The sequence below is a fragment of the Podarcis erhardii genome (genome assembly GCF_964252035.2).
Source record: "Podarcis erhardii genome assembly, chromosome: 4".
Classification (NCBI taxonomy): domain Eukaryota; kingdom Metazoa; phylum Chordata; class Lepidosauria; order Squamata; family Lacertidae; genus Podarcis; species Podarcis erhardii.
In genome coordinates this window covers 76,191,859-76,215,622 of record NC_138508.1, presented here as the reverse complement: position 1 = coordinate 76,215,622, position 23,764 = coordinate 76,191,859, and the positions used below count along the sequence as shown (strand labels likewise).

General features: G+C 41.3%; 1 protein-coding gene across 18 annotated transcripts in view; it reads left to right on the top strand.

Moving 5' to 3' along the window:
* Positions 1-23,764, top strand: part of INPP4A (inositol polyphosphate-4-phosphatase type I A) — a 96,671-nt gene that overhangs the window by 50,489 nt on the left and 22,418 nt on the right. For 4 of the 18 annotated variants that reach the window (XM_081857884.1, XM_081857879.1, XM_081857881.1 and 1 more), the window contains exons 8-19: positions 14-93; positions 1,405-1,516; positions 2,159-2,249; positions 5,220-5,367; positions 8,886-9,016; positions 10,454-10,558; positions 11,705-11,813; positions 11,914-11,997; positions 17,108-17,291; positions 17,506-17,724; positions 18,904-19,153; positions 23,329-23,361. In XM_081857884.1, the coding sequence (XP_081714010.1) occupies positions 14-93; positions 1,405-1,516; positions 2,159-2,249; positions 5,220-5,367; positions 8,886-9,016; positions 10,454-10,558; positions 11,705-11,813; positions 11,914-11,997; positions 17,108-17,291; positions 17,506-17,724; positions 18,904-19,153; positions 23,329-23,361 (1,546 nt within the window). Of the gene's footprint in view, positions 1-13; positions 94-1,404; positions 1,517-2,158; positions 2,250-5,219; positions 5,368-8,885; positions 9,017-10,453; positions 10,559-11,704; positions 11,814-11,913; positions 11,998-14,843; positions 14,862-17,107; positions 17,292-17,505; positions 17,725-18,903; positions 19,154-23,328; positions 23,362-23,764 lie in introns of all 18 variants that reach the window. The other 14 variants (XM_081857871.1, XM_081857869.1, XM_081857880.1 and 11 more) reach the window with 8 other exon arrangements.

Below are 23,764 nucleotides of genomic sequence, written 5' to 3'. Positions count from 1 at the left end.
TTGTCTTTTCCAGATGTATCTATTGGGTTCTGTGATGTTCACTGTAAAGCAGCTACTTAAGGAAAGGAACCATAGATTGCATTTAACACTAAGGTTTGTGCTCCATTTTTGTTCATTTGAAAGAATGAGGCTTCCACATCTGTGTGTACTATTGGAAAACTAGGCCATTTAACTGCACAATTGATGCTGTTTAAACTTGGGTCCTTTATTGCACCCCAGTTCAGAAAGTGAAGTGTCCAGGCTTTTAGGGCTATGAATACTCAATGAGACTTTTTTTTAATTTTGTGTTGTAATGAAATAAATATTGGAACTTCAAAGTTTCCTCTCATCTCGCGTGATTGTAAGACAAGTTAATGTTCAGCACAAATCTTGCACAGGGCAGAGACTTTCTGGTAATTCTTGTCAGTAGAACTTTGGTAAAGTAGAATATTTGTTTTATGATTTTCCCTACCCAGCATAAAAACAGAGACTTGAACACCAACAAGTAACCTCAGGAGTCTTTTTCATGTGTTACTTGTGCGATGGGGCAACCATTGATATAAAGTATTATTTTTAATCTTCTAAAACCTCATTCTTCACAGTTGTATGTGTTCCAAACCTGCACTTTAATAAGTTCTGTGGGTTTTTGTGTTTTGTTTACACTTAGAAATGAAAGACAATTTCAGGGCATGTCAGAAAAGCTAATTTAAATGTGTATCAGTAAGCCAGCTCCCAGATTCTGAAGGAATATAAAGATGTAAATGCAAAACATTGGTAACGATTCTGTTTGGCAGAGCTTTCATAGATCACAATGACAAGGAAATAGCATCTGGCAAAGTCAATTACATACATGCATATAAGTTTTCAGAAGTGTCCTTCTGCACTTCAACCTCAACATCACATTTATTTTTTTGAATTTTGGCTTAGGCCTTTGGCTTAATGCCAAAGCAGATGCAACTGCATTTGCTAGTATCCCTTCTCCATTACATGTCTCTCCTGTTTTCCCCTTCTCTTCCCGCTTTGTTGCCTGCCCTGTATTTGAAATGCGTACTGTAAACTCCTTGGGACAGGGACCTGTGCGTTTTGCTTCTGTAAGGCCTGTAAAGCACTACAAAACTAGTACTATAAGCTCCAAGGGCTGAGAGAATGATTTTACCCAACCTTGGATCGCGAGAGGTTACAAAATACCCAAGGCTACACATATCCATGCATTTAGCATCTTTCTTATATTTTAATATTTTTATATAGCAGGTCAAGTGTTGGATCCTGATCTTTTAGTTTGAGTCTCCGTTTATGTAGCTAGAAAGAGTTAATGACAGAGGAAGCTGTAAGAATTGGGGTCTATAGCCAGATGGCATAGTATGTGCAACAGCAACCAATCAATAGTCCTAGCTGATGATCGCAGCAATGATGTGTGTGTTGCAGATCTGCTGAAAGTGATCGTGTTGGTAACATTACAGTCATAGGATGGCAAGTGGAAGAAAAAACAGACCAAAGGCCTCCAGTTACCAGGTCTCCTGACACCATCAATGGAAGGGTGAGTGAATATCTTGACCTCCTTCTCAAGGCAATGCTGGAAATAAAAGATGTGATTGATGATCTCCTCACCACCTTCTTTTACACTTTCCCCAACCATCCTCAAGGAGAATTCACACTGTGTTGCTGTTCTTTTAACCCATGGGGCTATTCAGGCCTTACTTGGGTGCAAGCGTTCATACTGTACATAGCACAGCAACCAGTCTGATGACTGCAGTAGTTGTGCCACTATAATATCAGGAAGTATCTGGGATTTTATTCCATGCTGATCGGCATCTCATTGCGGAACAATAATTTCAGAAGTGTGTGTCTTGTCAATTTTTATTTTTCTCAAAATATGCGGTGATCACCTGTCAAGATCACCTGTCAAGACTAGAGAGAGTGAGTCCATGAATTCCACTGGGTATTATAAAAGATTATCACATTGACAGGTGGCAGAATATACACAAATACAGCTCAGGGTTTCTTTATGCTGTAGCTGCGTGTAAAACATCCCTGAATGCTACACATTTATCTGATACAAGATCTTGTTGAAAATGTCTCAGAAGTAAACAGTCCTCTATAGCTCAGTACATATATTTTTTTTAAAGTCAGTGATGAAGCGTTGTGTTTTATGTATTAATACTATTCTCATTTTCTTCAGACTGTTCTGTCAGTTGATGAAAGTTTAACAGAATCTTTAGGAATCCGATCCAAATATGCTTCATTACGGAAAGACGTGTTGTTAAAATCCGGTAAGTACCTACCTGTGCTGCTAATTGATATTTCTGGATCCCATATAGCTCAGTGTTCCAGCAAATGACTTCCTAATCTTCAAATGTATGCTGAGTCACAGTCTTGACTGCACTAAAGAAATTGGGTGTATCTGCATTTGTTTTAACTGATGTGTCATCTTGACGACATGCATATAAGTAGATGGGAACAGGGGTGCACTGCTGATCTAAGAGCATAAGAACATAAGATGAGCCTTCTGGGTCAAACCAATGGCCCATCTGGTGTTCTCACAGTGGCGAGCCAGAGGCCAGTGGGAAACCTGCAAGCAGGACCCAAACACGAGAGCCCTCTCCCCTCCCCTCCCTCTCCTATTTCTAGCAACTGGTATTCAGAAGCCTTAGAGACTTTGGTTGCAATTTCTGATCATTTGTATTAGACTAATATAGTGTTTAGTGCCATTGTTATTGGCCATCGTGTTGTGTTATTTTGTTCAGCTCCAACTGAGCAGAGCAGAGCAATCATGGCTGGTAGCCATCAATTGCCCTCTCCGGCATGAATTGCTTAATCGTCTTTTAAAGCCATCTAGATAGGTGGCCATCACTGCCTTAATAGCTTCCAACATTCAGCTGCATTGGATGTCTATGAATTCCAGGGTTACGAGAAAGAGAAAGCATTTTCTCGATCCACTATGCCATGAATAATTTTATGAACTTCTGCCATGTCGCCTCGTACAAGCCTTTTCCCTAAGCTAAATATCCCAACATCTCTCCTTATAAGGGAATTGTTCTGTCCTTTATCATTTTGGATGCCTTTTCCTGAACCTTTCCACACTCTACAATATCTTTTTTGAGATAAGGCAACCAGAACTGTCCTTTCTTCATGATCCCTTGCAGTGAATTCTTCACAGCTGCTGCACACTGGGTTGAAATTTTCATAAAACGATAGATAGATAGATAGATAGATAGATAGATAGATAGATAGATAGATATAGATAAGCAAGCAGTACTAGCAGAGTTGCAGCATAAAGTTTTTGAGGCAAAATGTCTTGCAAGGTTTCCCCCAAAAAACATCACTGGAAGCAAAAGTTAGTTTTCAGGGGCAACAGTTGATATGCTGTGTGATCTAGAGAAAGCATATTTGTGTGTCGCTTAAGTGCTTCTCTGCATGCACAGGGAGACATGCCGGTTTTTTTGCTCACAGTTGCAGTGTCATGTGCTGTATGAAACACATCTCTGGAAGGGCTTCTGTTAGAAGCACATGGCAGCCCACATTCACAAAGAGGTGCAGGAGGAGGAAGGGAAGTCCTTAGAGCAGCCTTCCCTAAACTGGTTTTGGACTACAATGCCTATTAGTCCCAGTTAGCAGGTCAGTAGTTGAGGATTATGGGAGTTGCAGTCCAAAGCATTTGGAGGGCACCAGACTAGGGAAGGCTGCTCTAGCAAATGCACATAAACCTTTGGATCTTGACCACCGTTGTATCACTGGCTGAAGACAGAGGCAGCTCACAACACTGGGAAGACACTTCCAGGTCTCTTCTAGAAAGATATATCCACAGCTGTTTCTGTTGTAACCAGCAGATGGAATGCTGATAAATCCTTTTGTGCCTCTCCCTGCTTGTTTTGTTTCCCAGCCATAGGAGGAGGCAAACTGCCCTGCAGCCCAGCTGCCTAAGATAGGCGGAGGGTTGTGCTGTGAGCTCCCTTTCCATATCACATCTGTCTTCAGTCATGTTTCATCAGCTGGGGATGTACTTGTAAGAATGATGCAACAAAATAATTGTGTGTGTGTCCAAATAATTGTGTACTCCATTGAGGCTCTTTTCTATATAAGTTCGTCATGTGAACTCATTCTGAGTGGCTTGCTGCAGAGTGGCAAACTAAACAGAATTGCTTATTTTTCAGTGTTTGTTGGACACAGAGCATTACTCATCCAAACGCTTATCTAGCATCATCTATGCTGTTGCTAATAAAGGCTTCCTTTCACCAATATCTATTATTATGGTAGCACTCTCCTTGGACATCAGTACTGGGAAGCTAAGACACTACTTGGAAACGAACAGCCACACAATTTATGTGATTGTGTGCAGGAGAAAAGTCCAGGTCATGTGACATGGATGAGGCTTGGATTGTGGGATCAGGATTGCCTGCAAAAGTGTGGTCCCAAAAAGCTCATTATGAAGCTGTTGGGCATCTGCGTTGTAACCCAAATATACATGCCTATGACTAGTCTAAGGGACGCGGGTGGCGCTGTGGGTTAAACCACAGAGCCTAGGACTTGCCGATCAGAAGGTCGGCGGTTCGAATCCCCGCGACAGGATGAGCTCCCGTTGCTCGGTCCCTGCTTCTGCCAACCTAGCAGTTCGAAAGCACGTCAAAGTGCAAGTAGATAAATAGGAACCGCTCCGGCGGGAAGGTAAACGGCATTTTTCGTGCACTGCTCTGGTTCACCAGAAGCGGCTTAATCATGCTGGCCACATGACCCCACTGTACACCGGCTCCCTCGGCCAATAAAGCGAGATGAGTGCCGCAACCCCAGATTGGCCACGACTGGACCTAATGGTCAGGGGTCCCTTTACTTTACCTTTATGACTAGTCTAACATTTTAAATTTGACCAAACTTCGGGAGGCAGTGGAAGACAGAAGTGCCTGGCGTGCTCTGGTCCATGGGGTCACGAAGAGCCGGACACAACTAAACGACTAAACAACAACAAAAACATTTTAAATGCACATTTTTAAAATAAAAAAAACCACAGTATATGGGAAAGTGATTCAAGAATTCATCAGACCTCAATTTCTGCTTTTGCTGTGGTTGTTTGAATATGTGCACTCGGTGGGGGTGGGGAGTTAACTAAGTGTAATGCTGTTACATTAATCTTTTGTATGTTTTGGTGTAATAGGCCATTTGTGATCTCTGAGCCTCTTAACAACTTTGGTGTTAGAGGAACGGAGTTTGTATTATCTGGTAGCAAATTATGTCTTTTAACATTTTAGTGTTTGGAGGGGCCATTTGTCGGATGTATCGCTTCCCCACCACGGATGGGAACCACCTGCGGATCTTGGAGCAAATGGCAGAGAGTGTTCTCTCCCTACACATCCCCAGACAGTTTGTGAAACTGTTACTTGAGGAAGATGCTGCCAGGTAACCCCACCACCACCACAGCAGTCCCTATAAAAATGCTTTACATCTATGCTTTTGAAGTTGTTAAGAAAACAATATATTGTATGAAGCTTCGTTGTAAATACCTGCCCTCACAGCTCTGCATTTCTGACCAAATTTCTGACTCCTGACCTGCCTTGCAAAATCTTTTGAAGGAGTATTGCTAGGAATGTCAAAGTCCCAGTGGCACAGACCCATTTTATGAGCTTGCAAATTTAGGCTGATTTTCTGAAAATCAACAACAAATTCTGGTTTGGGCTGCCTGAACTGTCATGAATTGTTTTCAGCCTAGATAACGGTTAGGATGTGTTAATCTGGCTAGCTCAAGTGGAGTCAGGACTCAGGATAAACCGAGTGTGCCATGAGAAGTGCTGCTGTTGCTATTACATTATTCAGCCGCAGTTCTATAAAAAGCCAACCTCAAGCTTTGAGGTAAATCTTTAATGAGAACTGGTTCCCATGGCCTTTTACTGTTTTGAAGCTCCTGGCGTTACACAGCCTAGTTGAAAAGTTATTTTAAAGGTGATAAAATATTTGAAACTCTGATTTCTGCATACATCATTTGCTGCCCATGTTGCTTGGCTATTACTGTGGTTTGTTGGACCTCAATTCATTTAGAGGTCACTGGCTACTTGACTCCTTTTGTAGTATCTTTGTATTGGGTTAGGAAACTAAATTAGGGCAATGGCAAAAATTAGGAGGTATCTGCACTAAAAACATATGTAAAGCTCAATGAAGGTATCCTGGGAAAACATCAGTTTTCATTGATTTGAAGAGAAGCAAATATTGCTGATAAAAACATACTTGTGGGTTTGTGTCCAGCTTAATCCTATAGTCAGTCATAGTCACTGCTCTGTATCGGCCAAGAAACATTTCCCAGTCTTCTCCCATACCTCTCTGTATTTTTTTCATTTTATATATCTCCCTAAGTTGATTGGTAATACTTTTTAGCTTGTTCACTGTTGTTATCTGAGCCTTATTTGGATGTTCAGGTCCCTCACATGATTAGAATTGTGTGAGGGGGAGGAGGGAATACACTGTCTGTCCCCGCCCCTGAATCATATCCCCTGGCTCTCCATGTGCCCCCCATTTGATAAACTAAATTGATTCTAAATTGCATGTGGAACTTCAATAAGAACAGCAGGCTCCCTGCTGTAGATGTTCTCCTTCCAACCCAAGCAGGCTGCTGGGTCAGGATGGACACGGGTGTCACTGGGAACACTGAGCATTACTCTTCCCTCCTTCTTATTGTGTATGGAAGAGAAGTCCTGAATAGGGCACTTCTCCACGAGTTTTGGGCAAGTATCTTTGAAATATTTCTTTTTAAGAGTTGGGAAGGGCTGTGTATCTGTGAACATGGCAGAGAAGCAAACCCTCCTGGCAATGGGCTGGGAAAAGAGAAGAGTGGCACAGTCTGGGAAGAAGGTTTTTGGAGTGGCCCATGGCTCCTCAAGTGGTGCCGTGAGTTAAACCACAGAGCCTAGGACTTGCCGATCAGAAGGTCGGCAGTTCAAATCCCCGCGATGGGATGAGCTCCCGTTGTTCGGTCCCTGCTCCTGCCAACTTAGCAGTTCGAAAGCACATCAAAGTGCAAGTAGATAAATAGGTACTGCTCTGGCGGGAAGGTAAACGGTGTTTCCGTGTGCTGCTCTGGTTCACCAGAAGCGGCTTAGTCATGCTGGCCACATGACCTGGAAGCTGTACACCGGCTCCCTCAGCCAATAAAGCAAGATGAGCGCCGCAACCCCAGAGTCGGTCACGACTGGACCTAATGGTCAGGGGTCCCTTTACCTTTACGTTTAGTGTGCAGGGTGGAAAGGTACAGACACATTTCCTAATTATGCATAGCGGAACATTTTGGGGTGGGTGGGAAGTGGGGCTTTGTCTACTGGGCTTTGTAGAAAAAGGATGGCTTTGGATACTAGTAATGACCGGGTTTGAGTCTCCGCTCCTCCACATGCAGCTGCTGGGTGACCTTGGGCCAGTCACACTTCTTTGAAGTCTCTCAGCCCCACTCACCTCACAGAGTGTTTGTTGTGGGGGAGGAAGGGAAAGGAGATTGTTAGCCGCTTTGAGACTCCTGAAGGGGAGTGAAAGGCGGGATATCAAATCCAAACTCTTCTTCTTCTTCTTCTTCTTCTAATTCTTCAGTTGTGAAGGGTTATGCATTGACAATGTACTGACATTTGTACCTTTTGATTCCTAGTAACACAGATGTATTGAAAGCATTTCTCAAATCTGACTCTACATGTGACATTTCAAAAAGGCTTAAATGAGTTCATTGGCATCACAAGCCAAAGAGGAATGAGAAGAAACAGGATTTGCAGAGGAGGGAAATGACTCAGGGAGGGTAGCTGAGTTTGATGGAACCACATGAGTGAGAAGTGATCTCTTCCAGTGCTTGACACAGAGCCAGGCACTCTCGTTTTCACCCCTCCAAAGAATGTGTCACTTACAATAGCAAACTCGGAATTGATTTAGTTTCCACAGGCAGAGTGCCATCAGATGGCTAGGTTTTAGGCAGGCCTGTGGGGAGCTTGTCTGAGGCCCAGGGTGTGGGTCTTGTTAGAATAAAGTTATAAACGGAAACAAAAAAGCAGTCAGTCCCTGGCAGGGTCTAGCTCCCTTCCCCCAGCCCTTTGGCCAGCTTATTCCTCCAAGGCCTGGGGCAAGTGTATCTGGCTGCCTGCCCCCTTGCACAGGCCTGGTTTCAGGGTCCCTCCAATTCTCTCTCCTTTCTCCTTTAAAAAAGGAAAACCTCTCCTGTTGCCATTTTCAGAGTAGCAAAATATGCTCACATGGCTGCTATAGGTACCTCTGCAGGGCAAGTTGGGTTGTCGGTCTGGCCTGTGTTCCAGGTCACCTTTGATGGCATGCAAGTAATGTCTGGTTCTACCCATTTCTGTGCTTAGTAATGATGCTGAGCTGTGGCTATGGTGCACTTGAAAACATTGTCCTGTTGCAATGCTTCAATTTTAGCGCATGTGCCACAGAAGTGAGGCCAATCCAGCTGGCAAACCAAACAGAATGCTTTTTGATGATATAATAATCACACAAGCATCAACACTGCATGTTTCCTGTTCCTAGGATCAAACTTAAAGGCATTTGTAGAATTAGGGTTTTGTGCTTCTTCCCAAATGTGGGGACACCTGTGTGGTTAGCCTCCATGAAGTCACACAAGAGATGGCACAATGCACCAAATGCATTAGAATGGACCTGTAATTTTGTCTGGTTTAAGGCAAGTATAAGCGTTGGCTGTAGTCTTTCGTGCAGATAGTATATTGTTCTGTATGACTGTCAGGTGTAACAGTGCCACAACACCTTTTTTAAAAAAACAAAACAAAGGAAACCAGCCCAAACTTGACTAATGTCTCAAAATGGCACTGATGTGCTTGAGGAAGGGGCAAGTAATAGATATGGTTGAAGGCAGATTTTGCTTTTTGTTGGTCATACAACCAAATTAATAGCATCTCCCTGTCTTTTGGGGTGTTTTTGTGTAGGGTTTGTGAACTTGAAGAACTGGGAGAGCTGTCCCCTTGTTGGGAAAGTCTTCGTCGGCAAATAGTTACTCAGTACCAAACGATTATTCTAACGTACCAGGAAAACCTCACAAATCTTCACCAGTACAAAGGTAACTGACATCTTTACCACCGCCTCCATAATACAGAATGCATGTTTGGAACTATGTTTGTATGATTATTTTTAAAACACCTGATGTAATGTATGATTCAGCTGTTCTCTAGAGAAAAACGGTTAAACTGTGGGCACATCCTATTTGCACCACAGATGTAGTGCCTGGGCGTGGAGCATTGGCACTAAAAATGTTCTGTTTCACTCTCCTTTCCACCTCCATCTGTGCCCAGACACATGTGTGGGCAACTGGGTAGGACATAAGGAAATGCATGCAGGACCAGCCCTAGCACTAGGCAGAGGGAGACAACCACCTCAGGTGGCAGATGCTAGGCGAAAGAAGCAGTTCCTGGCTCTGCCTCCTGAGCATCCCCAACCCTTCCCCTTTGCTGCCACTCATCTCCTTGTTCCCTTATTTACCTTGCTTCAGAGCATACTATCCTGTCACCGGAGCTGTAGGGTTTAACTGCCAGTCCAGTAAGCTTCTGTATGTGAAATGGGGAAAGGATGTTCTCTTATCCTTCCCTTCAGAAAGAAAAACATATTGGGCATTTTCCCTGCAACCCTATTTAGCCCATCCTTCTCTGTTCAGTGCAAGTAACTGGAGGGAAGGCTAGTTTGAAGATCTAAGAGATTTTCCATTCCCTGAATGTGCATCTGTTTATACCTTGCCTTTTGATGCAAACGCCAAGGCAGCTCACAAGGAACAGTAAATTTCAAACAACTGGAAAGTGACACCAAAACCACAAGGGAAAACAATGAGAGCAGATGAAATCAGCAGCATAAAACCATTGAAAGGATCCTGATTACCATTAAAAGCACAGAAGAACAGGAAGGACTTTGCCCAGAGCCTATAAAATAAATGTGAGGTGTGCCCATCTGCGTACATAGATGGGGGAAGAAAGAAAACAGGGCTTTGAAGATTCCTACTGGGATTCTCCACCTGTGGTGCAAGTGGATTGTGTGTACCTTTAACTTTTCTTACCTCTGTTTTTTATCTGGGTTTTTGACTTCAGAATTCCATTCTTTAAACACAAAACAAAAAGCTTGCCACTTATTGTCCAACCACACCATCCTAAGTTTCCATGATTCTTTGGCGCAAGCCAGGTGCCTTAGATATGCAGTTAAATGTAGTTTAAATGTATGGTGTGGATGTCGCCGTGTGGTGGGACTAGCATCATCTATTTAAACAAAGGACTTACTCAGTTTAGGGGGGAAAGATGGAGTTCACTTTTAACAGCAAAAGAGAGGGGTGCTGAACATTCCCAACATTTCACTGCATACCCTCCATCATTTTCAAAGAGGCCCTTTAGGAAATCTCATTGCCAGTACAAACTTCATGCTGCAGTTTTTGTACTGCAATTTGCCAACAAATTTTTCTTAGTGGTTGCATTTTTATGGACTCAGCATGCAGAAATCATCTTCTTTATATCCTCAGGTCCATCGTTCAAAGCAAGTAGCCTGAAAGCTGACAAAAAGCTGGAATTTGTGCCCACAAATTTACACATACAGCGAATGAGAGTCCAAGATGATGCAGGATCAGGTATTTTTTTTCTTTCTTGCTCATATATCCTGTAGGTTCTATTCTCTCTCTCTTTCTCTCTCTCTCTCTCTCTCTCTGTGTGTGTGTGTGTGTGTTTTTCCCAATCCTTCACAGAGATGCTGGGTTTTGAGCTTGCAACTTTTTCATGCAAATTATGTGCTCTACTATTGAGTTACAGCTTTCATTTTTTTGAAGAAAAAAAAAGTTTCTAGCCCTCCTACAGAGAAAGTTATGAAGTGAAATGTGCGGGTACTTCAAAACATTCCTGTGAAATGAGCCAGCCTGGTTGCTCCTGATTGCCTGTGTTTTTAGCCAACCAGTGAAACCAGAGCTTTGATAAGTGAATTGTTTAGATACCAGGCATTGGAACCCCTGGTTTCCTAAGGGGCTGCTCTTTCCCCCTCCTCTTTAGTCTACTTCTCCTGCTTTTGCCTTGTTTTCTAGTCCTCGGATTCTCCATAGTTTGCCCTTCCATTTCCCCCCTAGCAATCAGGATGCATCTTTCCTGTGTTGGGTTCGTCTGAGATCAGGTAGTCTCTAGAAGTTATTTTCTGCAAATACTACTACATACTCAGCATGAGTGGATTTTAAAGACCCCTCTCTTCCAATAAAATGGCAACTGCAAAGTATGAAAATTTGCAGAATGTCTACTGCTCTGCAGGAGTTAAAGGCTGAACCCAGGCACTCATTAAGAATGCACTGTTTCGTTAACTTACAGAACAGTTATATACTTTATTCAGAAGTAAGTCTGTGTTTAATGGGGCTTACAGCCAGGCAAGTGGTTTAGGGGTGGCACTGGGCAAAAGTAGGGGTTTTGTGCCTTTGGCAGCTGTATGGCAGGCAAAAACTCAACAAGGTTACTCCTTTCCTAGTACAGAAATACGATTACAGGAAAAGCTTCAACGTGACAGCACTTTCTCTAATTTGTGTTACGCTGTGCCCTCCATGGCAGCCATTTTGTTACTGGTACCCCACAGCACTCTCTCAGAAATGGAAATGTGCCCACTGGTCTAAAAAGCTTGGCAACCCCCAGATATATTAGGTGCTTTGCAAATTACATTCTTATAGTACAAAGGCTTGCAGTCCAAGTCTGGATGGTGAGTATTTTCCTTTAAACATCTCCTCCTCACTTTTGGTTTTGTTTAGATCAGAACTATGATATTGTAACTATAGGAGCACCAGCGGCTCACTGTCAAGGCTTTAAGTCTGGGGGCCTGCGGAAAAAGCTGCACAAATTTGAAGATGCCAAGAAACAGTAAGTAGAATGCTTGGTGGCTGTCTGCCCCTTCCTGTCGCCCCCGTTTTGTAAAAAGCATCTAATACCTTGTGTCTTTTTTTATTGCTTCTACCTATAGGAAGATTCAGTCCAAAACCACGAAGATTAGAGCCAGTTTATGGAAAGAGTTTGACAGAAGAAGGTTTTCCCATTTTTTCAGCCAGTAATTTTACTTCAGTTTTAAGTAGATAGATAGATAGATAGATAGATATAGATAGATAGATAGATAGATAGATAGATAGATAGATAGATAGCTTATGACAGCTTAATGAACTATTGTATATTTAATATAAGCATTAGCCTTTCTGTATAGATGTGTAAAAGGTTTGACTGTACGTGTAGATTCCTGCAGTCCCTAAGTTTTACCTAGGCTGTTTTTACTCTTTGATCTGAACAGCTGAAATCAAATCAAAGGATCAGAAGTCTGTGGGCAGCTCCTGGGTCCCTGTCTGCTCCTTATACTGCTACGGCATCACCATTTCCTGGCAACTGCATTTTTACTGTGTCTACTCCCTGTAGAGGGAGAGGGATGTTCAGGGAACATCCTGAAATAGTCTAGAAAATTGGTCTTTAACCTTTCTCCTAATTTTTCAATCTAAAGGTTTTTGAAGATTCTTAATGACTATCTTTATTGAAGCTTCCCAATCTGAAGTCAGATGGGAACATGGCTAAACTAATTTTCCTAGCTTCTGTCTCTGTCATTTCCTAATAGGTGCCAAAGACCTTTCTTGAGAACATGCTGAAAGAGCGAGACTCCCTATTCTTTCTTGGTCTTTTAGCAATCATCTTAGGTTCTGTGAAAAGGAAATTCAATCAGTGCTGCTTCTTTTTTTTTTTAAGAGCGAGATAGTAAACTCTGACCCTTTTTGGAGTGGGCATTCCTACTATATTTTCTCATTAGAGAGCAGAAACCTATTGTATTCTATAACTGCAGGAATGGCTTTGGTTTCCTCTAGCAGCTGGTTTGTATGGAAGACAGAAGAGTGATTTACACTTCTACTTTCTGTGTTTTCACTATAAAATTTAAAATACGGAAGGTAAATCTTAATCCTTGGATGAGATGCTCGATTCCCAGAGGGAATTGCTAGTAAACTGGCATACTGGAATTGCCACAGTTCTGACATTGCTCCCTGTCTACACCATAATACAAAAGGTTAAGTCTCTATATGCCTGAAGGGGGAAAAGGTACTGGGAAAATGTCAAAATGCATATCCATAGGAGTTTCTTAAGCTGGCTGGAAGTGTCTCAGCTGCAGCGTGGAGATGCAGATTCCATCCTCGTCGTCTTGTGGTCCCCACAGTCAAAACCAGAGAGGAAGGAGGACAGCAGCAGGGTGGGCTGGCTTCTAGTTTTGCTTGTTATTTTAAGCTGGAAAGACACTATTTGTGCCATTTCCACCCTTTCAGGTTTAAATGGTTCAGTGGTAAACCAGTCACCCAGAAAGACAACATCTGCACCTGAGGAATACATGCAGAAATTTCCTTTTAGAGAGCCACTCTACTATGGAAGACATTTCATATAAGCGTGCACCTTACAACCATCTCCCCACCCCACCCCGATTGTGCTACAGTCAGACCCATGCTTTTATCACAGCTGGCACTCCTGGCAAAGGACTGGCTTTTGGGGAACGTACCAGATGTCTGTACTAGCTGTTGTATCACTACTATTACTTGATGTTGTATTTTGCAAAAACATATTTGTATGGAGAAAAATATGTAGCAAAGGTCTACACTAAACTACAATTATTTGATCTCTGTTGGTTTTAAGTGACTTGTTGTCACTGCCACATCAGATATCGTTTTTACCCAGCAGATGGTGGTCCAGTAAATAGAATTATTCTTCCTCCTGGCTCTGTTGGTACCTGGGAAGAACATGGGCGCTGCAGTCCTCTAAATTTTTTGATGTTTAATATGTTGTGGAAACGCTGCATTAATAGAGGGTGGAAGGAAGGAAGGAAGCAGTGCAACCCCATTGAACTTGCTGCATCTCCTTTATTTCTCCTCCTCTATAATATCTCCAGTCCTTCCTGTCTTCCTGCCTGCTAGAAGTCTCCTGGTCACAGCAAGGAGGGAGGTGGGGTGTTGTGAGGTCTGCATAAGGGTTATTAATAGTGATGAGGGGAAATGTTCAGTAATTTACACTGCCCAGAACAATAACAGAAACCAAAACACAGCTATCCTTTGGAATTTGATCTTCTAATATTACTGTGCAGTTCTCATAACAAAAATGTATCAAAGTGAACTGTGTATAAAAGTGCATATATGAGTGAACATATACAAAACTGCATTACATTAGAGGAGATTGCTTGCAAAAATGTGTGTTGGGGGAAATGCATACATAAATCTGTATATTAGAATACATACTAAAATACCGATAAATTTCCATGATGTGGAAATCTGAACTTATTATTGGAAAAATGAGAAACCAAAATGGACCTATAATCCACCCCAAGCTATTAAGCAACCCACACTTGGGTCAGGATTGAAAGAACTAATCTCCAGGGCAGTTCTTTTTTAACTCCTTCCACCTCTCTGGATAGCAGACACTTGTGCCATATGAGAATCTGCTTCTAAAGGTTCCTTCATTGCCAAACCAGTTTGGTATTTTGGGTGGGAGGCTGATGAGAAACATGAACTGTAACCCCCCGCCCCCCCCCAAATCTGTGCAAAGTAAATTGTGTAGTTCTTTGGATCCCAGCCCATAGATTTGTGTTATGCTGCCAGATTGCAGAGTTATTTGTGCATTTTGCAGTCGAGTTCCTTGTGTCGCATGTGGCACCCATTGTGCTGATGCGGTCAGAAATCTATGGAATGGGTTGCAAGTCATAAACCATTCTGCATTGACTATGATTTTGTTTTGCTTACAATTTTAATGACATAAGCAAACCTTAATGGGGAAAATATTTAAAACAACTAACATTGTTTATCTAATGTTGCTTTGCTTTGTTTTTTGCTTTTGGTATCTGCTAACAAATAATGGCTAACTTTCATTTGGTTTTATTTTTTTTAGCAGTTATGAGGAATGTTGGTGAGTTTTCTGTTTCTCAGTTTGAGGCAGAACTTTCCTGTTTGATCTTTTTCTTTTTTTAACAAAAGTTAATGTGTTTATGTACAGAGATGCCCCCCCCCTTTTTATGCTTTGCATTTGCTTTTGCTAATTTTGCTTCGTTCAGTTAATGTGGTTGTTTACTGGGGTATGTTGCATGATTTAATTTGATCTTGTCATCTGCATTATTTGCCTTCCTAATGAACAGCTAACACAGACCAAGTTTGGTTGCTAGAACCTTGGGAGCCAATTTAATTGGAATGCTTCAACTTTAAGAGACCATTTTTGTTAGAAACTGAAAATACTCAGAATACGACATGAACCTTTTACATTATATTGGTCACTCTTTTTATGCATCCACAAATGTATGAAAATCGGTTAGATGATTTGGGCTTTGAACTTCAAGTTGCCAGTGAAAGCTGATAGCTGTTCATTTGGGAGAATGACTGCAGATAGTTTGTCGTCTGTGAACTTCATACCATCAAATAATTTATTTCCTCTTATTTGGCAATAGATTTGCTTCCCTTCTTTTAATATGAGACTCACCAGGCTGCATGGACTGTGCTGCCAATTATATCCTAATTCTTCTGCATGATATCTCCCTTATTGTAAGAAAAACAGTTAATAACTCTGGATAGTTGGATGTGACTATTGAGATGGTGCAGAGATTTTTAAACAGCTGTCCCATATAGAAACAAGGAACCCTGGCAAAAATCCAATAAAAGAGGCATGCTAAAGCTATTTTGAATCAGTAGGTTTAAACATGCCAAACGAGAGTTTGATAAAGGCTGCTGTCCTTGAAATTGCTGGTCAAGAGCCATAAATGACCCAATTGCTGTGACCATTGCTGACAGTTTCAGTAAACACATTGTTTCCAGTTAGTGGTTTTCAAGACCTTTGATCCTGCAAAGTTAGGAATTCTAGATCCATTTTGTCTAAACAAATGATGTGTACAACAGCCACACTCCCCAATAGTGATGTCCAACATTACCAGCCCTGTGGAACAGCTGTTGTTTTGAAAAAAGAAGATGCGCCTTTAGGCTTACATACCCACATGATGGGATCTTATTTTCAACTAGGCATTGTGCCAGTATAGCACTCTTCCACACATTTTTGCTCTAGGACAGGAGAGGGGAACCTGTGACCTTCCTAGATGTTGTAGGCCTACGACTTCCATCAGCCCCGGCCGCCATAGTCAAGGGACAGGGATTATGGGAGCTCTGTAGTTGCATCAGCAATATAGGTAGAGGGTTAAGGGTAAGAATAACATCCTGGTTTTGCAACATGTTTGGGACTGCAAAAACAGTGAGGGTTGCAATCAGATGGCAGTCCATACAGCACTTGGCTGGTGGAGTCTGTTTGCCTTGGCTGGTCACAGGCAGTGCAGATTTGAGACTCATGCTTAAATGAATTTAAACTGGTGAGGAAGATTGAACATGGGGCCAAGCAAAGCTCCACTATCCTCTTGTGTGTGTAAAATGACACCAGGCATCGGCTGAGGTCTTTTGAGTTGGTTGAAGGCAGGAATTGAACAGCATTTTCCTCCCTCAACCACTAGGGGGAGCTCAACTCTTGCCTGATGTCATCTTTGCATGCACAGAGAAGACCTTATCGTGGTAAGGACTGATGGTCAATTCTGAGTCAAAGGCTTATGAGCAGAAATAGTTTTGCTTTGTTTATTTATGAAGAAGTGATAGTACGTTTTAGTAACTGTGAGCTGCCTAGAGGACTTCGAAGCCTACCAAATGGTAGGAAATAAATTATCTTTAAAAAAATATTTATTTGTTTGTTAAATGTGAATAAATAAATGTATGTTTAGAGCAAGGAATTAGACCAATACTGCAATCCTAACCCCACTTACCTGGGAGCAAGCTCGACTGAATTCAGTTGGACTTTCTTCTGGGTAGACACGGTTAGAAGTGTGCTATAGGTCACATTAAAATCAGTGACTGCCATATCCTGTCCCTGTGGAAGTTATGAGCATGTGCAGTGTATTTTGCCACCCAACTGCTTTCATTAAAGGCAGAGTTGGGCCTGGGTGGTAGTCCGAACATGAGTCCTTGTAGCACCTCTCGGTCTCTTCATGCTTGATAGTTAATTGGGAGAAACTGTTTGCCTGTGCTTTCTCCTTTTTCAGCATGAAAAAGGAATGGAATTGCAGTGCTGATCTGTTGGACTGATTTTTATTTTTATGTTTTTAAAAAATTATCCCTTTTTCCACTCCCCAGCACTTCGACCAATACCCAGTCAATAGTGTACATACCACAAGATATTATCCGAGCAAAGGAGATTATTGCACAGATCAATACCTTGAAAACTCAAGTTAGTTACTACGCAGAAAGACTCTCCAGAGCTGCCAAGGACAGATCCGCCAATGGGCTTGAAAGAACACTTGCCATTCTGGCAGATAAGGTACAGGATATGATCAAGAGTCCCTATGTCCCATTGTGGTCTCTCTGAATATACTGAGAAGGCAGCCTTGGCTATCCTGTTTGAATATTACGTTTTGACTGTAAAAGAACATGGCAAGGCAGTCTTAGTGGTTCTTCTGCAGTCCCTGAATTCATGATGTAATATGGAATGCAGAAAGAGTTGCAAAATACGTTGTTGTCTCAATCCTTTCCAGACACGGCAGCTTGTCACCGTCTGCGACTGCAAACTGCTGGCAAATTCAATACATGCGCTGAATGCTGCAAGACCAGATTATATAGCTTCAAAGGCCTCTCCAACCTCTGTAGAGGAAGAGCAAGTGGTGCTGAGGAATGACCAAGATACCCTGGTGGCCAGGTGGACAGGAAGAAATAGCCGATCTTCTCTACAAGTGGACTGGCATGAAGAAGAATGGGTAGGTTTGTTGACCTGGGATTCAGTTTCTATTAGCAGTCTTGCTGCTGAAAGCTTGAGGGGTATAGTTATACTACATCTCTCCATTCTGTAGATTTGGGTTTTCAGGGATCACCAGGGATCCATGAACTTCACTCAGGTGAAGACACTGTGTGTCTTTGTTTCTGTGGTTGAAAAAGGGAGGTGGCACATCCATCACATTAAATAATAATATTGTATTTTATTCTTTTGAAATTTGAATTCTGTGGAATTTAAACTGAATTCAGTAAAATATATATAAGAAATAAAAGCAACAAAATTACAATTATAAATCATACAACATTTAGCACAGTGCATTACAATTGCTGCAGAAAAGGCATGAATTGATCTGCCAAGAATCTCAGCAATTTTCAAGTCGTCAGTGGGGGGAAATTTTGGGGAAAGTGCTGTTATAGGCACATTTTCTATGGAAAGCAAAATCTGAAGAATAGCATCTACTATTGGAAGGCTCTTCAACTAGTCAGCCCTCAGCTTTTTAACTGATAAATGATGTTAACTGATATTCTTGTTAGGAGCAATGAAAAATAGTGTCATGAAGGCCAGTCCCCAATTAGTTTTTCCACCAAAATATGATCAGAATTTGTAGCCCTTCTTTATACTGGTATGAGACAGAAAATGATATGCATTATTTAAGGGATTTCATCTCTCTTGAACTGCCTGTACAAATGGGAGCAACAATATCTAAACAAGTTTTCTAACTTCCCCGGTGATGTGATGCTATACTTATTTTTTTTTATATAGTGGAAAGCAAAGGATGCTGTAACATCTTTTAGGACTTGAATCAAACTATGCAGTTTCATCCAACCAGAAACTGATGTTGACTGTTTTTTAATTCTGTTGCAAAGTTAAAATGGCTAGAAAAGGGTAGCCATATTCCAGTGGAATATGTGATAAAGCACATGTATTGAGCACCTTACAGGGAGAGCCTATAAAATACAACCTCATAACAAATGGAAAACATTCTCCTGAAAGATAATCTTGTGGCTGAGCCCATTGTGTTGATAAGTTTCTTGTTCTACTTCGGGCTTCTTCAACTGCTATTTTGACCCAAGATCCTTCCTGCAGTGAGATCAGAATGATGTAACCATGTTAAAGTTACAGGAGTCTTTGGTTAGTCTGTTTGTTTTTCATTCCTTCCTAGGAAAAAGTCTGGGTGAATGTTGACAAAAGTCTTGAATGCATTATCCAGAGGGTGGACAAACTCCTCCAGAAAGAGCGTTTACATAGTGACAGCTGTGAAGACGTTTTTCAGTGTGACACCAGCTGTTCTAGCAAGAAAGGTAAACGGGATACCCGTGCGTACTGGATAAAGCCACGCACCTCATCATCTTCGTCATCCCCATCATCTTCATCCATACCATCCTCTGCATGCCATTGTCCCCAAGACACAAGTGCGTATGACAGCCATGGCTTCTTCTTCCTGCTGCTCCTCCGCTTTGGCATTTTTCTTACCCTTATCTCCATGTGGTGTTTATGAGTAAGTGGCTGCATTTAGACAATCAAATCTCAGCTCAACAAGCTTCACGCACCTGCACTGTGCTCCTCCTTTGAAACATGATTGAGGAAGCCAGCCAGGAAGCTGCAGTTAATGTTGGCATCAGAAGCAGGTTCTGTATCTATGCTGAGCAGCTTCCAAACAAGGCCTGAGAGGGAGCCATAGTTTATAAATGGCATCTAGGTCCTCACTTGTTTGGAAGCTGCTAACCATTGTTTCCAGTCTGGTAGGCATGTGTGGCTGGTTAACTGTGGTTTTCTGGCATGCTTGCTTGCTTGTGCAGTGAAAGGAAGGAAGCTGGAGCAAAGGGATTGTGTGCAGGTGTGTGAAACTTGTGCATATCTTGGTGTATGGAGCTGAGATCTGGTCATCTGAACGTGGCCAAAATTTATGCTGCAGGAGAGATGTGGGAGCCATTTTTCCTTAGATTTATTTCAAGATGCTACTTTCATGTTTCTCCTGAAACATGGGGATTAAGGTCTCCTCTGCATAGGCCCTTCCGCTGATAGGGTGTTTCTAAATAAGACCAATGGGTCAAACAGGGAATGTCTGCACAAGAAAAGCCAGAGGAGCGAGTAGAGCTTGGGTGCCTGTTTAGCTGAAGTGAACTAGGCGCTAACACAGTGACAATGTGAGGAGGTGTGAGAAACTGCTGGATTCTGCTTTGGGGCTTTGGCAAAATCGCTTAACAGCATTTTCTGTTTAGTTCTAACAAAATAAAAAAATTCCTTCCAGTAGCACCTTAAACACCAACTGAGTTAGTTCTAGGTATGAGCTTTCGTGTGCATGCACACTTCTTCAGATACCACTTCTTCAGGTATCTGAAGAAGTGTGCATGCACACGAAAGCTCATACCTAGAACTAACTCAGTTGGTCTTTAAGGTGCTACTGGAAGGAATTTTTTTATTTTGTTTTGACCATGGCAGACCAACACGGCTACCTATCTGTTTAGTTCTATATATTGCTAATTTGTATTGAGGACTTCTGGTTCATAGTTCATGCTCTTTGCTTATAGTTCAGAAAATTATATACTGTGTACTATTTCTGTACATCAGGTCCCTGCAGTTGAAAGGTTCAGGCTGTTTTAGTCTGAATTAGATTCTTCTGTTTCACCCAGCTGATAGAGGGGCATTCTCTGTTGGCCTCATTCCTGTATATTTGTCAGAGTATGGTGACTCTTAGGACACTTCTCATGTTCCTCATTGTGACTACATAACCAGGCTCCATCAGGAGTGCGGCATTTTGCAAATTGAGCATATATTTAGGTGACATCGTTGAACTTCTAGGCCTGAGTTTCCCAAAGTTGGTCTCCAGCTGTTTTTGGACTACAACTTTCATCATCCCTAGCTAGCAGGACCAGTGGTCAGGAATGATGGGATTTGTAGTCCAAATACAGCTAGAAGCCCAAGTTTGGGAAATCGTGCTAGGCCATAATATTTCCCCCTTGTGCTTTGATTTGTTGGCTTGTAAATGGTTAGAGAAATTGTATTTCCAAGTGTACACAGATTTTGTTTTTAAGTATACACGTGTGTGATGTCTATATGTTACACCTGTGTTTCTGTAACAAATTCTTTGTTGTGTTACATTGAAGGATATGTTAGAACTCAATAGTTTCTTTCGAGGACTGAGAACAGTCTGCTTTCTTGTATGACATTTCAAAACAATTCATACAACAATTCGTATGAGAAGGCAACTGAAAATTACCTTTCTCATACTGTATTTTCATTATGTGTCTTCACAACAAATTTGTATTTGTGATTTCACAGTCATTTCATAATTAATATTTCTGAGTTACAATTTTTTTAACAGAGTAAAATGCTGTCTCATGAAATAATATATTTTTTCTTTTAACTTATTAGGTGCAGAATTAGTAGTGTATGATTTGTCAAGCTTCGTAACCTATAACTTTTCTGTGTTTCTAGTTATTCATTCCATATGTTGTTAAGAATTAGCAAGATGCAAGGATGAAGAACTGAGTGTATTGATCCCTATGAAATAACTTAGATAACATGAAAACCAATGCCTTTCAACTGTTTGCAGATTGAATTTAAATCTTAAACTTTTTTTTTTAATAAGCTGTGTGACAATATGTGTGGGGAAGATATATTGTCTGAATCAAGTAATTGCTAAAGAACTTTCACATCAGAGTGATTAAGAAATGGATTTCACTCAATGCAGTCAGTATCTATTATACAGCACAGTACTGTATAATTTTTGTATGTGGCAAACATTCTCTCTCAATTCATCAAATGTTTTCTGATAATGTATTGACTGAGAAACATTGAAATTATGGATCAACATGTTTCAATGCTTGCCGTTGTGCTCAGCTCAAGCTGTGCATCATTGCTTTTATGTTTACATGCACAGAGGTGCACTGTTTTCAATTCCAAGTAGTTTAATTTGCAGTCAAAGGCATATTGAGATGCTAGAACGGCTTCATGTGGAACGTGTTGAAAACAGGATGTTTTTAACTTTATTATTTATAGCATGCCTGATGTGCTAGACGCTATACAAGTTAAAAACAAACCTAGTCCCTGGCAATGGCTTATAGTTTAAAGATGCAGCCTGAAGAATGAGCTAGGGAATGACAATGGAGCAGAGTAGAAAGAGAGAGAAAATGTAATGACTGAAAAATTATGAAGCGACTTATATTTGAAATGTGAAATGAGACAGGTAGTCAGCCAATTTAAAGATTAGTAAATAAGGGAAATTATTTTTTGCAATGATCGTAGCCTATTCTGATTTGAGAGAAGCATATTATAATTTGAAAGAAAGCCAGTGCAGATTGGAAAAAGCTGTTGTTTACAGCGAATTGCCCTCTGACTTGAATGGAAGAAGTATGAGATCAATAATGCTTGTGAAAAGAGATGCTTTTGTTTCAGCAATTTAGTTGTCATGTGAGTAAATCCTATACCCATGTTATAAATAGGTTTGGAGAAATACAAGGAGCCAAAGAGAGGAAATGGAAGAATAGTGCTCTCAGATTAGTGCCCTTAGAGAACACGTCCCAATTCACCCAGGACCAGCTTGGTACAGTTCAAACACATAATGTTTGTGCAACTTCAACACAAGCAGTTTCTGGTAGCATCCCTTCATTCATTAGTTTTCCTCTAACTGCTGTTTAAAAAGTTAGCTTGGTTCGAGAATGGCTGAAAGTGAATGCCCAAGAGGCAGCTTCCCTTTCTTCTTTTCCAAAGCCCCAAACTAATTTAAATGGGGAGGGATCTTAAAAGGCACCTTGTGGTTTTGGTGGGAGGAAATGGCGGAATAAAACTCACATTTGTTCATACAGACCTGTTGTGTGCTTGGCAAAATAATAAGTGAGACATGATCTTCCAGTTCTAGTTGATAGCATCTCTTCCATTCATTTCAGTGGGAATTGGATCCGGCCTTAATTTTGGGCACTCTGGCTCCTAAAAATATGACCTAGATATTTTGAAACCTCTGTTTCATACATTGTATGGCACAAATTCAAACTTGTCACTGAATACATGAATGATCCTGAAGGAGATGTGCTTAGTCTGTATTCCTTGGTGAGCTAGTCTATTAAAAAATACGTGCATTTGCAAACAAGTTTGTCATATTCACACTTTACAGTTTCAGGCGCACATGTAAAGTATCTTAGGTGTACACCTAAAAATGCCACATGTGTGTATTAGGGTTACTTAATGCACCCAAAAACTCTTGCCAGTGTTCTGCTATTCTATTTAGCTGCTTTTAATGCAAGTCATTAAGCTAGTGGTTCTCAAACTGTGTTGTCTGTGGCTCACATACAGCTGTTTCCAGCAGACTACAGAGACCTATATTTCTCCTGTTTTTGTGCTCACTTCTCCTCCTAGTTTCCAGTGCTAGAAATAATTTATAACAGCTTGTTGTACCAAGCACAAGCGGTTGTGGAGTATTTTATGCTGGCACAATCAGGAGGAGAGGTGATCAGTGGTAGTCTGTCTGTGGTGTGCCACTTTGCAGAAAAAAAGTTTGAGAACTTCTATACTAAGCATTTCAGTTGCCTATGTTTAAAATGTGTTGCTTCCCCTTAATCATGCATGTTGCACCTCCATTTTTGTGCAGATTGCAGTCCCACTCCTGAAGAGACTGGCCCAGGTATGTGTGTGTTTTCTCCCCTCCATTCACAGTATTTGCTTCTGAAAACTGCAGAAGAAAAAGGTTGTCTGTGCATCTAACACAAATGACTTTTGCTGATGCTAATTTGGGTACTGCTACGTGAATAAAAGTATTTTTGCTGTTAGGTTAGTAGGTGCAAACTGGCCTTCCTTGCCAATAAATTTCAACACACAGTAATTATGTGACAGGAAGACATTTTTAAAAATATGCTGGAAGGCAGTCATATGTAGCTGCTACTGTCTAGTTAAAACAGGTGTTGCCTCTTTTGTGTATGCCTGCAGAGTGCTGGTAAAACTGGTTTTAACCCATTTGGTCAGAGGCTACATTGAACCACCTTCAATTTGGGTTTGTTTGTGTGTGTGTTAATATTTTGTGGTTCTTT